The following is a 21,176-nucleotide window of genomic DNA, read 5'->3' on the forward strand; positions in this document are numbered from 1 at the left end:
TTGACCATGATCCTCTACTCTTTTGTGCCATTAATTGAGCTTGAAATCCACTGTGCATGACTGGTAAGATCCACGATATGAGACTAGTTATTCTGCAAACCAGACTGTTTACCATAACCTATTCCGATTTCACTGTCTTATTATGATAGTCCTCGATTTCCATGGACAGTATTTTCTGGTAAACTTGAACGGATGATGACATTGACTCATTTTCTACAGGTTTACCAAAATATTCAAAGCAAGCATAGTAACTTGGGAGTACCTATGCTAACTCTCTTGTCAATAGCCTAAGAAAGAAAGGGAAAAAAATGCTGCAAACGAAAAAAAAAAAAACGTAGCTACTGATACTTAAATGGCAATATATCATGAAGATCATTTTGATGCAATGAAATGTGCAAGTGCCTAATGACTGCATTGACATGCTTTGGTTTCTGGCAAGTCACATATCAGGGTTGCTTTTTTTTTTTCCTCCTCTTAATCCCACAGAGGCTACTTTGACATGTTTTTAATGCTGTAAAATAATCTCTTACACTCAACCGTGTACCAGAACATTGAGCCTAAAAAGAGTAATCTGTAATACATTGGCTGAGTTAATGCTATCAAAACTTTCTTTAGATCAGAAAAAATAAAATACTACTTGAATAATGGACTTTATTAAAAACTAGTTTTAGTTTTCAGAAGTTGCACTTCAGTTTTGTAGAAACAAAACTAACAGTTGAGAAATTTGTTTTACTTCTTTCATGGCTGAAAATATAGTATAGGAAACGTTTGCAGTATAAACTGTATTCCACATAAGAATGCATAACTTACTTTTTAAATCCCCAATGTTTGAACAGAAAAGGCTTAAGAATGATGCAAAAAGAATTTAGTCTTATTTTTCCACTGAGCCTGCCCAAGACAAAAAGGATGTTTTGAGGAAAGGGTTTCAAAGAAACTTTCTAAAGAAAAGTTCATTCACAACTGCAGTTCCATTATCAGATGGAACTGATAATTTCCTCCAAATTCTCTGAAAAAGAATGTTATATTTGTGCGTTCTTCTAATTCTAAACATGCAACGTTGCTGTTATAATAAAAAGTATACAGTACTAGAAGTTCAGGATCTCATTTGTAATACAGAAAAATCAAGAACAAATTCTAACTAAATTCCCTGTTATGAACTAGAATATTGTGGAGGGAAGAATATGCCATCAATCAGCACTAATACTAATCATGACCTAGACCTGCCTCCCCCCAGCCATGCTTAAGCAGAAATACGGTTACAAAGGTTTTAGGGGTGGTGGTGTTGCCTACCCTATAAGCATTCCTGTCCTTGGGATGAGTGCTCCCAGTGTTCTCGTGCTGCAACTATCAGAACAGGGTGGTGGGCAGGCACACATGTTCAGACAGGAAGAAAGCATGGATAGTGTTCCACTGTCCTAGCTTTCAGGCAATAAATGACACTGCCCCACCACAACATGGGAATTTGCCTCACTAAAGCCTCCTAAAGGTCAGGTAATTTGGAATGAAACCAAGCAGGAAGTGACAAAAAGATATAACAGGATTTGGCTTCTTCCCTGAGGAAATTGCACAGGTATCTTTCCATAAGCCTCTGATCATGCAGGCAGTTTGACCCTCATCGTTCCTTAGCAGAGGAAGATCATAAAGGATGGCATTTGGACCCCTTGACACACCTGAAGTTTTGAGTCAAAAAGAGTCACATCAAATGATGGTGGTAGACTGCACAGCCCCTCAAGTTCCATGTTTTAAGGCCAACGTCAACTACAAAGTGATGAGAGAGGAGACTAATTCAATGGCCAAGTTTCTAGCAAACAGTCTTTACGGTATCAGTGTGCCTGGCCATCCTGTTCATGATGCCTGATGAAGTCTATTAACAGCCACCATAACTCAAACAAAATAGAGACGTGTGTTTCATAGCACTGCTACAGGAAAAAGACTGCACAGTTGGAGAGGATCCAGCTCCAGGGTCCTGACAGCTACATCTTGCGCCTCAACATTGTGCAGAACTGCAGCTGTGCTGTAGCACCAAGCTCTGCTGATGCCAATCCTGTAACTCCCAGCAGCAACAAAGCCCACACCCCAGGCAGAGCACTGAAATTTCTAATAGGCACAGAATCAGTCATCACCTTTGCAATGACTGGTGATGGACTTTATAAGACTGATGGGACTACACAGTTAACGAGTACCAGAAGAACTCTGTTTTCAATAGGGTTAGAGCCAGAGAATGTTTCCCCAGTGCCAATAAGCAGGCCTGATCCACCAAACAAGATTCCTCTGCGACCCTCCCCTGCTATACTTCAGCAGTCTGAGATGGCACAGTCAAGGAGGAAGAAGGGAGACCAGACAGCATTTCCTGTGTCTGATGAGCAGCACTGCACCAGGTCTCAAGTGTGAGAAGATTGGACTAAGTTGCTCTCTTCTTACTGGTTGTCAACTCCACACTCAGAAGAGCTCTCATCAAGAACAAGTGGAGAACCAAGGATATAAATCCTCAGGTTTAAAATCCTGCTCCTGCTACAGGGCAGAACATCACATGCATTACCCTTTCTGAGAGAAGAGGTGAAACATGTTCATGGATGAAATACAGCCCTTATAGTCAGCATATGAAAGAAGCCTCTGGCAAAGCCACCGAACCAGGAAATCAACAAGAAACAAGAACTAGAAAGACTCTGTGCACAGAAGTATTCAAATTTACAAAGTTTGCTAGCAGGAAACGAAATGGCAGAAAGCTTTCTCTGCTCTGCACCACACTTACCAGAAGCAGAGGGGATATCACGAGAAAAGCCATTATTCCACCACTGCTAGACTCTGCATGTGTACTCTCTTGAGCAAGGAAACCACTACGTTGCCAGAAAGTTTGAAGATTTTCCTTGAACCTTAAGTTTTCATGTGCAATGGGTCTTTCTGATTGATACTTTTCTTGGGTGTACAGGAAGAGGGGAAAAAAAGAGTTAATTATACTGTAACTTGCTGTATTGTCATGCAGCCACAACTAATTATGGAAAGATATTGCTGGGTGGTCAGGGTAAGACTGCCTTTTTGGACAGCAACACAATCTTAGACTAGACTAAGCTAGTCAATAAAGGTCTTGGCAAGACATTACAATACTTCAATAATTATGATATGTCACCCTAATTATTTGTTATTGGGGATAGAGGGGAGAGGGAGCTAAATAAGGAATTAATATGGCCACCAATTTTTTAGACTCCTTTATAATAAAGGGAGCAGATGTCTTAGTGCTCCAGTCAACCAGAAAAGATATTCCAGAAAACCATTAGGAGCAAGCTTAACCCTAAAAATTATGAATTGTGTTACATCCTGGCTATAACATCCTTGTAAGAATACTTTGGTTACTTATATTACATATCTTAAAACTCAGATTGTGTTGCATCTTGACCAGAGTATTTCACCTCTGAAGTCAGTATTACATGTTAAGAGAACAAAACTAATAGCAGTCTCAAATGTGGAAAAAAATCAAGGTGCAGTCAAATTTAGAATGGATACACATTAAATAATTTCTGCCTAGAACTGCCTACTAGTTACTCTTCTCTTACCCAAAACCTTGGTTAGCTGTACCCTCCCTGTGTCCTGCTCAATTTAGTCAGTTTCCCTGGTTTCCGATTTTCCATTCTACTTTAAAATCTACACAACTGTACTAGCCTACCACTGCAAAGAATTATTTGCTCACTATACACATACAGACATTTCATTTTTGGCTAAGTATTTGAATTGCTAAGTTATTCAACTAGAATGAACAGGTTACCTTATTATCAGAATTTCAACAGTGACAGTCAGCATTTTTCACAGTATCAGTTATGGTATTACTTGTCTAAGACTCAAAAAATTACCCACCTTTCCACAGTAACCTCTCTCAACATTAAGCAAGTGAGAATGCTTTTCTCTTTTCTGTTAAGAAAGCTGCTCATAAAAACTAGCAAAGTTTATTATTTGGCAATATCATTTTATTCTTGCAAAATGCAATAAAAAAACCTGTTTCTCTGCATTTCTTAACATTTACATTCACCTACTTGAAACTGTGCTAGCTGAAAGACAGCAAGAACAGTATATTTATATAGGCCACTAGTTAGTCAGCACTGATCATAATATGATTAGAAAGATAACATTACGGGGTTGAACATTCCTTTCACTGACAAACTGGGGGAGATTCTCCATTTTTGCAGCCAAATACAAAACTGAGAGGCACTGAAGAATAAAATGAAAGATAGATACAGGAGAAGCCCCACTTCACCTGACTCGCACTAACAAAAGAAGGACAGATATATATAGCATACATGTAATCATGCACTTTCTGCAGCTTTCTGTTCATTATCTTTTCTGTATCTGATAGGATCTTCTCCCAGGGCCACTGGTCCAGAAACAATTACAGCACTCTCTGCAATGGCACCTTTCAAGAAACACATTTTTCAATTCTGTTAGACAAAATTAATCATTTTTTCTATGCCATTCAGACCAGAATCCAGAACTTGAAACTGCCTAACTGTATCAAATCCAAATTCAAAAAGGGACACTATTGTAGTCTGCCTTCCCCCTTAGAAGATTAGATCTAAATAACTTGCCCATTGAAGAAGAAATTCCTTGTCTGACAATGTTAAATGGATGAGAACCAACAAATTATTACAGCATACAGTAATTTTTTCCAAAGAGATATTTTTCTTAAAGGGCAATCTGAACTTACAGAAAAAGCATACTTCAACTTTTAAGACTTGAGTGGCCAGTACTTTTTTTTTAAAGCAACTTTACTGTATGTTGATTCTCACTAATGAAAGCAGTGAAACTCATCAGGTTCACTCCATAGATCTTCATTTTTTTCTCTCCCCTTCCCATGCATTCCCAGCTTATGATAATGCACATTTCCTTAGCAAAGGATCTGACCTGAGGTATTTCATTACCTCTTCAGCAATCAAAAAACCAAACTGAACAGCTAGATGCATTCACTTATAAATCCTAAAGGAAATGAAAGATGGAACAGCTGAACATTGGTGCAAACACTGCTGTTTGCAACCTCTCAAATCAGGGTTGGTTCAGGAAGATGACAAGTATAGAGTCAGTTTTTAAACCAATGGACCACAAAATCCAAAGAAAAACATAATAAGCAGCATAGTGTCTACCCTGGCTAAGTTTCTAGAAACTGCAACAAAACTTTATTAAAGAACAGAGTTAATCAACATATGGATGAGTATAATATACCAGGTAAGAGAAGTCAACATGCTTTTTGTAAAAGGAAATCATATCCAACAAACCTCTGAAAATGTTAACAAACATGTGGCTAATAGAAACACCAATTAAGCTGTCTACACAATTTTCAGTCTTTCAACAACATGTCTCAAAGGAAACTAAAACCAAACAGACTAGAGATCCTTGAACAGATGAATAATCAGTTAAGGTATCAGGAAGTAAAGCAAGCTAGAATAAAGACAAGCTGGCAATAATTGATTAGTTCACAGATGAAGGTAATTGGTAGCGACCCTCAGGGATCTGTGCTGCTCAGTTTATTCATAAATAACTCGGGAAAATTAGAACAAGCATATTAAGGTGATAAGTCTGCTGACAGTACCAAAGCATATTCAGGGCAGAAATCAGGATTCCAGTGAAGAACTACAGAAAGACTTAAGAATTTTTATTGTCCAACTATGTAAATGTGACCCTATGCATAAACGCAATGAATTTGAGATGACAATTAATACTGAAGAATGAGACTCCAGTTTTATAGTAGGTTGTTCCAAGGAAGTATCTGCTTAATGCTTGCAGCTTCAGAAGGCTAATCCAGTATCAAGATCAAGAGAGAAAGAAAACAAAACCAAAACATAATTATTCCACATTATAAATCCAGTGTGCCCACATCTTGAATATACTATGTTGTGTTTCTCTTTTATAAAACAAAGATAAAATAGAATGGTTAAAAAAGAAAGTTAGAGAAGAGCAATAAGAAGTATAGGAAGAACTTGATTAAGACTAGAAAAAGATGATGGAGATACAAGTAAGTTTATGAAACAAAGCGACAGAGGGAATTAATTAGGTGCACGCAATGAAACTGGAAGGTAGAAAATTGCTCTTCACATAACATACTTTGAGGCTTATTATACATTTCTGAATACACAGAGAAACCTCATTCAGCTCTGATGTTCTAATACAGCTCTGATGATCTAAGGCTTAGACTACTTCAGAGACTCCCCCCCTTCAAAGAAACTCTTCATTGGTAGAGTTAACACGCACAAGCACGAGTACTGAGCCAGAACCACCACAAAAAAACCCAAATCCCCTCTTATGAAAAGTTCAGCATAGAGCTAAGGAAAACACACCCACTGTGATACAAGAAACAGGCCTAGCTGGTACCTAACAATGATACAGACGTTTTACAATCAATGAAATGTAATCGAGACTAATTTTATGTTATTTTAAATAAAATACATCAACTTGCATATTATGTTGAATGATTTTTCTTAATCTCAGTCTTTCAAAAAGCCTACATTCTCTCAAGAATCATTTTAAAGAAATAAATGCCATTCAATGCCATTGTTTTTTTTAAAACCTCCCCCAGTTTTATTTCAAAGATTGATCTTATCCTACAAAGAAAAGATGTGTTTATAGAAGTGTCCTAGTGAGACTATTTAGTGGTTTCTTCCCCCCCACCCCACTTTTCAGAACATGAGATTCCAAATTACAGAAATTGCTAAACCACCTTGTTTCAACTTAAGACTCAAGCTCTTAACACAGGTGAAAGTCACACTACTCAATAACACAAAAAAAAGGTCTGAAAGCTCCCCCCCAACCCCCAAAATTAGTAAAGAAATCCAATTCATGCCACCATTCATTGCTACACAAACTTCAACTCAGTGAACACTTATTTGATCTATTATTCAAACTCTGTGGCTCTTTTAGAGAAAACTTCAAGTATTTGCAATTTCAGAGAGACTATTTATTGATCCACTGGTGACAGAAGGAGAAGAAATGAAAAAATAAAAATCACTATTAGGTATTAGAAAATTATATCCTTGTAGTAAGGATGCAGATAAAAAAATGTTACCTCATCATGTGTGTATCTGTAATCTGCCTTCTTTGACTTCAGATCCCATAATACCACTGTTCCAGACTCAAAGCCAATTAGAAGCTGCAATAATAAGCAGATACATTAAGTCTTTATAAGGATAAGTAAAATAATATTATTTGCAATGCCTTTAGTTTTTGCCCGAAAGAGATGCAGGATAATACTACATGTAGTAATTGCAAGTAGTTATGAAGACAAAAATTAGTGAGAAGCCGTGAAGACCTCAGTGTTAGAGAGGTTTACTTTGTACTTGTCGTTCTCCTAAACTTCCAGCTAACACAACTGACATTCATGCAAAATTAGAACACCCCCCCCACCATTCTTCTGAAGAGTCCTTGGAAATCCCTTTGGAGTTCCAGAAAGGTCAACATTAAACTTTCCTAAGTGTATTCCTTCCTGAGTGAAAATGGGGGGATTTTCCTCACTGGAATTTGTTCTGCTTAGATTTGCTGGAAGAACACACTATCCCTCCTGAAGTTCTAGGTAATGGTTCATTGTCTATAAGGAAACAATGTAATATAAGCTTTCTCCAGATGTTAATCATAATTGAGATAACTGGCTAAAAGGAACACCAAGAACATTAGCTGTTAAGAAGAGGAAAGCTAGAGAGAAATTAAACAAGATAATTTTCCAAATAATCTTTTTGCTAGAAGCAAGATTAAACCATTTCTGCAGGGAATGAAGAGTCAAATTGCTCGTAATAATTAGTCTAACACATTATTGACTATCTAAGCACTTTGCTCTCCTGTCTTAAGTGACACTTCTCTTAATGAAAAGAAAACGAGGCCAACATAAGGTAGTAGTAACAGTCTTGGCACTTGTTATAAGAAGGCAATGCAGCTTTGTCTTTCATAGTTGCTGGATCTACCGTGAGATCTTCCCTTTGAACAATGTTGCTACAGGAGAAGCAGCTAACATTAAGTAGCACGCCTTCACTCCCACTTCTTTTCCCCAACATGGACATAAAAAAAGGAGTAGTTGGCTGCCGGGATTTACTTGCTGTTGAAAGAGCGTATTTCCTGTGAGCAAACAGAAGTGCCCTGAGGAGTGTCTTTCGTATTACAAGTTAGAAAACATTGCCTTCACACACATGCCATTGTAGTCAAGGATAGAGATCTAAATCAATATGGTCTATTGCTGTATCTAGAGGTTTTGCCTGGACAGTATTTTCAGCATGTTAAGATTTTCAAGGTGTACGGTTATTTCGAGTATGAAAAGTAACAGAGGATCTCCTACCAGCTTGCAGATAAAATATTTGATCTATTTCAGCACTATGCAGCACTAGAATACCCTAATAATATTAGACACATTTGATCTAGTAAAAGTGAGCATTAGATTTTTTCTCAGTGTCATGTATACTATTATTTTAAATTATCTTGCTTATTATAAGCCATATTTTATATTTTTTTCTATTTTAACTTTAAACATTAGAAAAATCACAGTGATTAAAAGGCTAATAGCATGACCAATTTTAAAAGTGAGTACACAGGAGGTTCTTGCAACCGCACAGGCTTTTTTCAGCAATATTTTTCTTATGAGAAAGAAGTGGAGTGTTGACAAAAAACAGTAATTCTTAAACTTTAATTGACAATAATTAAATGTGGGGTGAGGGTGGAATACACCAGAATAAATAGATCGTTTGTCTTTTCTGAAGTTACCATAGCTTCATTGCATTCATATTCTAGGGTCCATGATCCTGGAATGTGATTCAAACCTAATGCTACAGAGAAACGCATTAGTTATACACTTACTGCAGTGAGCTTCATCCCAATGAAAAAACACTCTACTCATGAAATTCTCCTTGTTGGACTGAAGCCTCAGGTGTCTAGGATACAAGCTTATAACTAGCATGCTATTAAAACATTCAAACCACTGCTGAGACAATAGTATCATTCCCTCTCTTCAGTTTTATCCACCACTAACATGTCAAATGAAAAGCAAGTAAGCCAAAAAATATTTCCCCTGTGTATGTGGAACAGCAGTAAGCAAAATTATTTTCTCTCTCCTTGAAGATTCTTCACAAATGGGAGTTCAAAACTCTAGGATATTTCTGAGACGTTACACTCAAAAATAATAATTCAGAATTTAATTCATCAATCTATTCAATCACTTATGCCTGATTAATCTAGAGCAGAGTCATTAATGAAAATCTGTTTAAAGTAGCCAGAGAGACCTTGATGCCAAGTTATAATCGTACTTTTGTCACGGGTTTACAGACTTTTGGAAAAGATACATGTAAGACTGCTGTTTTCAGTTCCTTCTTTCATATTTTGCTTCATTGTCAAAATTAAGGAAAAACCCTCCTGCTTACTCTTCAGTGCGGACCAAGGGATCTGAACAAAAGTTGCAGTAGACCACTAAGCTTTTCTAGATAACTATATGGGGCACACAAGTTCAAGAGGCTTAAAATCCTTCATAGAGTGGGTGAGCCACGTGATCCCATTCCAAGACTTGTAGAAGAGGTCTGTTACTTGAAACACAGATTTAGTCTTGCAACCATGACTTAAGTGGAGAATGTATGATTTGGTACTATGGTAATTGCTGTCGCCTAGAGAAGGCATACTAACATTTTAAGTCCTTGCTCTCTCTTAATTCATGAAGTCTTCACTGTGAACTAAAGTTATGTGTTCTGTTGGTTTTGCATGAGCCTCATAACAGATGTCCCAAAGCAAAGGGTAATACCTGTAGATTTACTTTAATACAGAAGGAATTTATGTCCATTGAGTTCATAGCTCAAGTTCTTCTTTGTGGCTGCTATGTCACAGGACAAAAATTGTCTTGCAAGGGCTTCAAGAATGTGTACTGTAAAACTTTTTGTCAAGATAAAAAGATGATTATGTTAATACTATCTCAAAAGAAGGAAGAGACAAGTCTAATACATAGCTCTTTCTTACATGTTTTAGTTGAATTGACTTTTCTGAAGTATCTAGTTGTACTACAGACCAGTTGGGTTTTAAGCAATTTGTTATAATCACTAGATGCTGTCTGCTAAATGGGAGTATGTTAGTTAGACCTGAAATCCCATAAAAACTGCTGCCTTGGATTAGCTAAACTAAAGAGTAGTACATGGTATTCTAGATAAATATGCTATATAAATAAGCATTTTAAAGGTGACACAGCAACACTCAAGAGCATTATAATGTTTATTTCATTTCCATCCCACTATTTCTGCACTCAGGTTATGATTGAGTTTCTTTGGTAACATCTTAATTTTTACCACCATAAGTAAAGTTCTTTGCTTTTGCTTTCAAGAATTTTTGTAATTAAGCACTTTCAGCTGTGTTTTCAACTGTTACTGATTACAAGATGCATTCAATTATTCCAGTAATGTGTCCTACAGTCATGTCAGTACCTTGCTTCATATTATTTTCAGAGCCTGAAACCTTGATTTAGCCTTCCTTTATGCTTTCAACACTGTCCTCATCTACTTAATCATTCCTTAAAAAGCAGTGGTATCTATACTTTAAAAAAGTCTTGCTTGAAAAAAATGTATTGAATAGTCTTTAAACATATCCTACCTTTCCTTCATCCATTGGATTGTCACTAATGTGGACAATAGGTCCTGGGTGAGATTTGGATGACCTAAACAAGAAATACTTACATTTAATTTAAAAAAAATTCCCCTGCCCAAAACTGCAATACAAAATGTTTGCAAGTAACACAGATTCTGCAGATATTGACTCCATCTAAGCAAGCTATCGACATTTCAGCATGGAGTCACTTTTACTTTTATCTTCAAGCCCATAAATACTGTCTATTTTTAGGCACTTAGTTTCTGTCTTTTTATAAGAAGGAAAGACTTATTTACTGCTTATTCACAACAGAAAAAAATTGCCATTAGCTTCACAATATCTATCTTAATATTTGTTGTTACAGAATTGACACAGTTGGATAAAATATTTATTTTTATGCTGGAAAACAGGTCTTGCCATTATTCATAAACTGCCCAAGCTGGGCATTGCCGAAACAAGACAGAGTTAAGATTTTATGTTGACTTCTTGCTATTGAAGAAGATGGACTAATGAAGGGCTGTGTTTGTTTCAACAGCCTTTGGCAAGTGGCGGACTTCATGTATGTTTTAAAGATAGACATAACATTCTGGGAACAAAATAACAGCACAGGAACAGCAGCACACAAGTATGTGTTCTCACGCACAAAACACTATACTTGCATACACAAATTTATTATTAAAAAAGGAGAAGCAATGACAATAGCTGTAAAAAATACTTCACTCATAGAATAGGCTTATTTAAATTTACATTTTCAGCCAGTAATTTTATACTCAGCATGCATCAGCCCTCTTACAATGCATACCTTTATACTTTGGGCTTTAATCCCAAAACTGTAGAAGTGACATGCCTGCCCAAGTACCAGCCACATCATATTTGAACATATATTATTTTTCTAGTTCTTTATCACTACAGATAATGATTTTTAGGTCTATGTTCATATTGTCTATTTTGTCTTTTTTTATGTCTATTCCAGGCACTATGATAAAATAGTGTTACAGGCAGTGTTAGATATATATTAACATTAACACTTCACATTTATGAAAATAAAGTATTTACATGACTATTTATGTACTTTGATCATGTATTTCGTGTAGTGAGACTAATATGGAGGCCACACTAGGTAACATGACATTTCTGCAACTGTTAACATCTGGGACGCCTCTGTTCCCTCCCCTCAACAGACAATACTCGATTAAACTCACAGTTCAATGGCTTTATTCCACATGATGACATAGCCTGAGAGAGTAAATGATTCCACATTGACAATGTGAATGTTTCCTCTTTCGGTACCCACATATAGCCATTTACTTTGGAAAGGCAGATGACAAAATGTTATTCTGAAAGAGAAAGCCAGCAAAATAGGAATTAGAAGTCTTTTAGATATCCTACACTTCAAGGTCTACGTTGCCAAAAGGTAGAAGAAAGGCAATAGGCAAACAGGAATAAATAAGACAAGTTACAGGTAGAGAAAAGTAGCAAAGCCAGCACATGACAAGAGATGCACAGACAATGTAAAAACTTAGAGTAAACAAGAAATAGAAATCAAGGTATTCTAAAACTATTAAGGCATTCAGATAAAAATCACACAGCCACCTTTGAAAGTTATCATACTGAATGTATTTGCTCAAGATGGCTGTCATTTTAAACTTAAAATACAATACTCCTGTGTTATAATCTATAATTCTCCCTTTGAAATCTATCTAACTTCAAGTTCTAAAGAACAAAGGATTTTTAGAAATAGCCTTATGCAGATTAAGCTGGTTTTAAGTGAGGGGACAAAGGCAGAAAATAAGGCATAAGAAATGTAAGTTTAGATGTAACCCAAAGTATCACCTAAAAAGCAAACCTAAAACCAATCCTAAACAATTATAGAAGTAATTTTAAAAGTAGTTTAAATTTGGGGCTATTATTTTACTTAAACCACATTTTAATTTTCTGCCTTATATTTTCTGCTAAAAGGAAATACCTGAACAAAACCCAAAAGCTAATGACTGTTTATACCAGCAGAGAACTCTTCTTTGACCATAGCTCCAGCGCAAATATTAGTATTTGAAAACTTGGTTCTTTCTGTCCTCTTGGGTCCTGCTTATTGTTTACTATTTCTTCAAAATTGATAAGGAAATAATGTCTGTAGGAACTGAAGCTTCTAAAGTATCTGATTTTTCTATACAACAGAAATACTAACTTGAAATTAGAGTCTAGAAACTTTCTGGAATCTGTAAACTCTAAACCATTTTAATCTGACAGGGTTCAATGTTGAAAGAAATTGCAAAACTACTTGGACTATCAAACTTGGGCCTTCAGAAATGTTTCAGTGATAAGGTATAATAGTTATTCAGTGGAAATTCATTCTGTCAGCTCTAATCCTTAGCTTTACAGATTTTTTTCTTTTTTCTCCCAGTTGGGCTCCCTTCGTGCCAAATCCATGCATCACTTCACAAGCCTGTTAATAATTATTTATGCAAAGAACAGCTTTAGATCCTTTGCATTAGATGCTGTATATACACACTTAACTTCAGCACAAAAGCAAAGGCTAACAGCAGCAATGAAAAAAATTGCTAATGGCTGAAAAGATGTTAATTTGTATTACAGGTTTCAAAAGTTAAGGCTTCTGTAGTAATACTACCTGGATCAAAAGTGTACCACTTTACTTTTGATATCACTAATTTCTTTCTAGTTAGGGAATGCAGTTGCTCAAGCCAATCTTTAATTTATCCATTTTCTAACTTCCTTGATTTCTTGTGCTTGAATATTTAAGCCAAAAAGACTGCACTAACTTCTTTCAGTGATGTTGCACAGAAAAAAGGACTATATACAAGATTTAAAGTGCTATTCCAACTTATAGAGGTTGTAACATTTTTACAAAGCACAGTAATCTGCAAACTCCACAGGTTAAAGACTTGAGTTTCCCCAACGTCCTTGAAAAAAGTATTTTATTGGAAGCCAAATCACATACCTCTGTACACGCACTTCCTAGGCAGGCCTCAAAACCTTACTGCCCAGTAACAGAGCTCTCCCACTACAAGCAGGTCATGGGGAAGGGGAAAGCGTTGCAGCATGAAGACATACACCCTCAGCACTCTGCAACACCACAGCTTCTTTTTGTGCCAGGACTCCATGTACCAGAAACAGCTGGCAGCCAGATCAACTGGATCTAAAAACAGGGCCTAGCAGCCAGAAAAAATATTCAGGGTCACGGGCCTATCTGTCTTGATCTGTGAGCTAATATTGTCAATTACAGTTGTCCAACACTTTCATTGCAAAAAACAATCCGTTTCATGTCATTTAAAGGTGGGCAAAAAATGTAAGTTGGGGCCGCAACTTTGATCGCTATAGCAAAAGGGCAACACTTAAAGTGTCCAACTCCCCCAGACTCTTGATACTCTTCTTGAATATGCAGCCATATTCAATTTATTGTCTCTGTGCAAGTGAGATTAATTTTGTCAAGAGTTAGCAAGCAATGAAATGATTCCACACCAAGAGTAAATTAGAGTTGAACAAGTAACTTCACAAAATGTTTACAAGCTCAGAGGCAGGAGATTGAAGAGACGTCAAAGTGGTTAAGTATAGGCACATATAAAATAGGGTTCTTAACCTTATCCTTCAAAGTGTGCTTTTACCAGTCTTCCACAATCAGAAAAAAATTCTGGTATGATTTTTACATAACCTAAAAAATATTCTTAGAGCTTGTGTTTCACAGAACAACTGATGACTAGTTAAATTCGAAAGGAATTTGTCATGCCGATCCTGCTATAATGAAAGAATCACCATTTCACCTTGAATGTGGTAAATGTTACCCCATTTGCAAATATAGTTTTATTTGCTATTTCTTTATTTTCTTAATAAAAAAAGTATGTCTTCCAACTTCCAGAAATTCAATGATATTTTTGTCTAGAGTGATTCATTGCAGGTAACTGCATTTATTTTAGCAATTTACAGAATAACATTTCCAACATTGAAGTCCATGTACTGAGCTTCTTTCTCTTCAGCAATTAAGGCTTCACCTTAAACTATGTAGAATTTGAGCAACATTGGAAGTCTTACAGCCCCCTTAAAAACTAAAATTCAGTGAAGCTATGACCACCTGAAGGACCAGTGACAACATACTAGTGTGCCAACATACAGGCTACATTCGGCGGCCTTGCTGGCTCCATTGAAAATTGGACTGAGGTTTAAAGGGATTCAAACTTGTTTTGGAGGATGGAAACAAAAGGTCAGGGTCTTCTTGGTGGTGAGGCAATACTTGCTTATTTAACACTTCGTCAAGGACATCATATATTTTTTCCCTGAAAAATGCAGATTTTTCTTTCAGAAACCTACCCTTCTGCCACCACAAGATTAGAATAATAAACTCCATCCATAAAATTTTAAGGTCAACAGAAGTGGAAGTTGCCATATAATGCTCTGGCCATTTCTACCACTCAAGCATTCTTCCCCCTCTCTCCCTACCCACAAATGTATATGTACATAAATGTGGAAAATGCAATCACTTGTTGGGAACAGATCAAAAGGACTACAGATGCAAAAATTTTTTACTTGGGCTGAGTGTAATTCTTCTTTGCACACAAACCGCAACTGCCTGAAAACAATGTATCAGTCAAAAGCAGAGAACCACACTCTTCTCCTGTATCAAGCCATTCTGGCCAAAAATACTAGAACAGAAGCACCTATAAGAAATAGACCAGTTTTGTACATCTAAAGAGACAGTCTTGGACTGTCTGAGCCAGTGATCACAGAAAGCTGGCTTTTGCAGGCAGTTCTTTCATGGCACAAAGATTCCTCACATTATCTCCAAGGAAATTTCAGCTACCACAGTAAGTATAGTGCATTTTATGAAGCGGATTGACCTTTCAGCATAATGCAAGTATTGTGCACAGCACTTTATTCCAAATATTTCACTTCCCCATACCCGTACAAAGAAAAAAAAATCCCTTTATAGAAAAAAAGCAATGCTTTAAAGAGATTTTTTTTTAAATCTGAAATCTCCAGTATGATTTTAATATATGCTAACATCACTGCTAAAATGAGGTAGTTATGCAAACCCAAAACAGTCAGGGTAATTCTAAACTGTACTGTAGCTGTACTTTTCCCTAAGCACAAAATCTTCCTCCTCACTGCATACATATTGCAAAGCCACTTCTTCCCCTGTCCCCCCCTTCCAAAAAAATAAAACCCACAAGAAATTTCACTTTCCTGTGAAATGAATTTGTAAGAGTTGAACCAATAGTTCAAGAAAACAAAATTATATACAGAAAACCCAGTGGTACACTAGCAGCGGAAAACATTGATAAAAAACCCTCACAAAATATTTCTGGTTCTTAATAGCACAAATTATATTTTAAGTACATTGCTTATGTGAGAGTATTAGCAGTGACAGGAGAGTCTTTAAGAAGCTGTTTGTAAACCTACTGAAAGGATTTCCTTTCTTAACTGCAGACCATGCGTCTTTTCTGATAATCTGTGAAAGTTAATTAAGAAAAATCTTAATTGCGGTTGTTTTGCAACATGTATCAAAATAGTTATTTCAGTAATTGACAGTATTCCCTAGAGGAATTTAATTACAGAAATATCAATCAATTTATTAAATATCAACATTCAATATTAAATATCAAACAATTTATTAAATTAAGATGTAAGCCAAAGAATCAGGCTTTTAAGGGAAATATTAAGTAAAAATGACAGGCTGTTATCTTGAGTGTATTATTATGACAACAGAAATCCTTCTAAATTAACCTTTACCTTTCCTTAGTCTACTGCATTATGAAGTATTATATGTTCTCCAGAATTTTCCACTGCTTTAACAAAGCACAGTGACAAATACTTTGATGAACGGCAAACACTAGGAACAGGTTTTATTTTTAAGTCACTAAAACTATTTCTAGAACCTCAGGCTATCATTATACATCTGCAGTTACTGTAATTACACTAGCTGCTCAGATTATTATTGTATACACAAAATAAGCATTTTCTACAAAGAAAAGTGTTAAGCTACCCAAGTTGTATTCTGCATACCTCTATCTTCAACCTTTCATGCATGAGAGAGCCACCATGTAAAAATTCAGAAGCTGAAAAGTTTAATTCTTATGTTAGGTTAGACTCTGCATCCATGGTCTCTTGTCAAGTCTCCAATGGGCATAAGAAGTCAAGAGCCAGTGTCAGAATGACATACTGATGGAAACAAATAGTGGCTGTGATTTTGCCAGACTACTGCAAGAGGTCTATTTCCATATCTGGTAACTGCAATAAGCTTAAAATATCTACTTGCATGAAAAAGGCCTGAAGGGGCAGAAGGCACATGCAGAGGAAGAATTCTTCAATGCATCCCAAAAATTGTGCCCCACAAAAGACCATGTGGATAAATGCAGTATATCATAGAAACTGGACCAGGTACTTCAATTCCATTTATATCCTATAACAGCACCCCAAATGATGCTTCTCCAAATATGTTCACTTGAAGGGCTGCCTCTAAAGGCAGCTGAGAAGTACCTATGTTCAGTATCTGAGTTGTGGTGTACACTGGTGGTGTCAAGATGGAGTAATGGGGATCCAAGAACAGAAATGAAATTGTCACCACTGATGTGATCAATACTAGAGCCATTTAGATCATTTTCCAGAAAAAGGCTCAATTTTAGAGGTTTTTTAGGTTACTACAGCTATTTGTATTTTTACGATATAATGTTCCTAATATATTTCATGGCTTATATATTCTTTCCTTTATGGAGTCACATTTCACCTCTCCATTTTAGGATGGCTTTTCAAGCTTCAGTTGTACTTCACTCAGAAGGGGTCTCCAGGTTTTATTTATATACAAAAAGAAAAGGGCCGCTTCACTGTTCGTAATGCTGACAGAAGACCAATGCACACATGCCTCTTGAGGCAACTGATTTGAAAACTAAAAACATTTTTCAATATTGAAGGAATTCACACCAAATACCCTAAGGATTTAAGGATCTCTTACCATTGATAAAATCCCCTGCACTACAAATTTATGAGCTCCTGTTGGTGTATCTGACATGACTCAAAAAGTAACCAGATCTTTGGCATCAGAAGACACTTGGGTAGCATGCTGTAGCACATGCAGTTCTGGCTGAACCTTTCATCTGGGAAGTCACACACCACAACTTAAAAAAACAGCCATGTCAGAGATGTAGCTTTCCCATGGGGGACAGAAGAATTATGCCCATCACTGATGGAGAAAAGTCTGTCAGACAGGCAGGGCTTAAAGACTAGAGGTCGAATTCTGCCCAGGAACATGGCAGTTGGCCATTATGTGCCTCATACCACTGTGAAAGTCATCAGTGTACAAGGAAAACAGCTAACAGGACAATGGAGACAGCTTTTAAAAACTGTTTCTTAGAAACCTGGAATCTCAGAGTAATAGGACTCAGCACTTCAGTTCTGCCTCAGTGCCAAAGGCAGCAGAAGGCAACTGATGCAAGTGCAGTTCCATCAACTGCACTGACATGTGGGACTCTGCATGCATGCACAGCCTCAAGAAAACGTTTTTTTCAAAGGAATCTCATCTTGCATGAAAGAGACATTCACGTCTGCAGCAAATCCAGACAGTCAAGAAGTTCATTTTCTCCTGCTAACTTCTTGAAAGAAAACTTCTAAATACATCATCTAGTGGATCACCATTGAGTAACATTTTTAAGTCCACCAGGTAAAAGAAGGCTTTATATGACACCATAAAGCAAGCAGACCCAGTGATCATTTCCTTTCACTCAAGAAGAAAGCCAGTTTTAAATGTGTAAAAAACTTAGTTACGTGTGAAAAACTTAGTTGTATCATATTAAACTTGTACTTGGTATATCATTGACTCTGCAAAGACTCCAAATATTTAACTTCTAAGAAGTATTGTTTGGATATGTATCTATAATTCCTCTGTTAGTTACACTATAATCCTACCACAAAACACATAGGGCAAAAGGGGAAAAAGCCAGCCCTCAAACAAAGGTTGAAAGCGAAACAGTGATATTGACACACAGAAAGGGGAAGAAAAAAAACACAACCAAAACCACACGATGTCTATCATCACCTGCTCTCACAGGCAAGAAAACCTGTATGTCCTTCTGCTATCCACAAAGTGGCAGAATTGGTCAGTTTATAAATTCAGTGAGGTGGAAGGAAAAATTCACTCACAACTAATGTCTGCTCATGCACGGGCTGGGTACAAAGTTAGTCTAAAAAGGTAAGGTATGTGTCATAAGAAAAAGTTAAGTCTTGTTAACTCTTGTAAACACAAGTGGGATTTTTTCACTCACTGTAGACAGAGTTTGTTTTAAACACAATGCTAAAGTTGCTGTTTACAGCAGGATACAAAACCAGAGATACTTAAAGCATAATTTTGTAACTAAATTGTGCAGTTTCGTACTGAGGAAAACAATTTAAATCCCACAGCACAAAAGTTGACATGTTAAAAATTAAACTGCTACCAACGTATTCAGTGATTGATATGCAAAGTACTCGCACACTAAACAGTCAGTTTTATTTTTATGCTACGATTCTGGTTCTCGTCTTTATGCTAAGTCAAAGCAAGTAAACTATTTCTTTTGGCATTAGAACACAGAATATCAGCTCAGGAAGGATGCAAGTCTTGGATAACTAAACAAATTTTTAATATTTGTACATAAAGCTGAGTGGTTTGGGGTTTGGTTTGCAGCAAAGGAGACTCAAATTCATCATCCCACACCACCTTTTTGTTTTTTTAATCAAGTTAGTCTGTCACTTCACCCTCTCTTAAATTGGTTCTGTGAAAGTCCCTGACTCATTAGTGATGTGTGTTTGACCTTTCACACCTTAGATCAGCACAAAGTTTAATAGTTCCTGCATGGCAAGAAAACTAAAGCCAGACTGGATATCTATCTCACAACATGCTTTCAATATTTACTCTAATAAGAAGTGTTAACTATGCTTATTTTCGAGTTAATCTAGCCTAACATTAACATTTGCTACTAAGTCAAAACAAGTTTGACATAAGGCTTGCATTACATGTGAACACACAACAATTCTATGTGTAGGATATTTGTACAGGTATGTAGATGACAAACTACATTGTGATTCTCTAAGATTTCTTCAGTGAAGTACAAAACCTAGGATACTAAATAAGTTCACACACTGAATTGTGCGTTCTGCAAAGAGGTACTACTTACACACTTTTAACTTGCATGACAGGTCATGCAAGCAACCGCTCCCATGTAAGCATCGTTATGCATTTTTTTTTCCTGGTCCCTAGACACCGCTTCCCACAGTCAAGGAACAGTGGCCAAGCGTAGTATGACATTGGTTTAATACGTCTAACTTTTGTCTGATATGTGTATGATATGAACATGAAGCAGTGCAAAACCCACACTAATGCAACAGGAACAAAAGGCTAGAAAACTTGCAAACCTAGCTTGTTTTGCACTGTGCTTTGACATCTGCCAGTAATTTCAACTAACAGATTTGTTATACATCAAAAACGTCATCAATCACCAGTTCAGAAGACTTGCTTCAAATTACTAACCATCACTGGTACAAAAGGCAGTCAAGAGCTATGAATCTATTAAACAGCCAGTTTCTTATCTACAGATACTCAACTCATTTAAAGATTCAACAGAAAGCAGCATCTTTAAAGACTCGTGGCCACTACTTTTAAAGAAGTGTTTTGCTCAGATCTAAAAAGCTGCAAGTTACCCAGTGAAGACTTTTTCCACAGCTCAGAAAGAAGTCTGTAATGGGCATAGAATTATTTTAAAAGAAAAGCAACTCTTTCTCACAAGAACTCCTCCCTGTTTTTAAAAATCATGAGTAGAAAAGCAGGAATTCACAACACTTTCCAGTCATATACTAGAGACTGCATTCTGAATTAGTTTACAGGTAATTTAATACTCTAATTCAATTTTCAGGTAAGTATACAAAATACTTAACACATACATGACACAAGCATTTATAAACAAGCTATATCTGTTTTTTATTCCTTGTTTGAAAGACATTCAAAACAGGCCTGAAAGCAAGCTAGCCAAACTAGATTACCAACAGGAGAAACAAATATGAAATCTAGAAATTGCATTGTTGAACATCGGGCAGTAATTCTTCCATATGGCTAAAAGCAGAGAATTAGCCAGAGCTGGTAAAAGGCTGTGCCAGGAGAATACAGAATTCATTAACAAGTCATAGCCTTATTTGGGTTTTTTGGTTTTTTTTAAACATAGTTCAAGAATAGTTTTCAAGACTAGAATGTCCTTTAACCTGGGTAGCTAACTGCTACAGTTAGCTTTCTATGCTACAACCAACCTTCTAGTTCACATTTAATCCTTACACATTAAACTCTGATTTGGAAACAAAATTTGATTAAAAATTGGCCTGTGACATGTTGAGCTCAACTCCTATTAAACAGGACACAAATACTGCTTTTCCGCAATGTCAACATACTTCCAGGTACTCCCAATCAGGTATATAGTTTTAAACCTTAGCATCTACAGACTCCTAAAGCAAATACTGATATAACTGGAATAGTTGCTTCAGTCATGTAGTAAGATTTGGTTGGCTTTGTTTCCCCTCCAAAGACATTTTTTCCAGTTTGTTAACTTATTTATTCTTTTACCCAAACTAATTTCCAA

General features: G+C 36.5%; 1 protein-coding gene across 1 annotated transcript in view; it reads right to left on the reverse strand.

Annotated features, from left to right (window-relative positions):
• STXBP5 (syntaxin binding protein 5 (tomosyn)) overlaps nt 1-21,176 on the reverse strand; it is a 109,475-nt gene that overhangs the window by 58,208 nt on the left and 30,091 nt on the right. Inside the window, exons 4-6 of the mRNA XM_009325374.1 lie at nt 11,778-11,912; nt 10,582-10,645; nt 7,043-7,126 (exon numbers count right to left, since the gene is read on the reverse strand). Of these exons, the coding sequence (XP_009323649.1) occupies nt 7,043-7,126; nt 10,582-10,645; nt 11,778-11,800 (171 nt within the window). The 5' untranslated portion in view covers nt 11,801-11,912. The remainder of the gene's footprint in view (nt 1-7,042; nt 7,127-10,581; nt 10,646-11,777; nt 11,913-21,176) is intronic.

Source organism: Pygoscelis adeliae, unplaced genomic scaffold, assembly GCF_000699105.1.
Source record: "Pygoscelis adeliae isolate BGI_AS28 unplaced genomic scaffold, ASM69910v1 Scaffold300, whole genome shotgun sequence".
NCBI lineage: Eukaryota > Metazoa > Chordata > Aves > Sphenisciformes > Spheniscidae > Pygoscelis > Pygoscelis adeliae.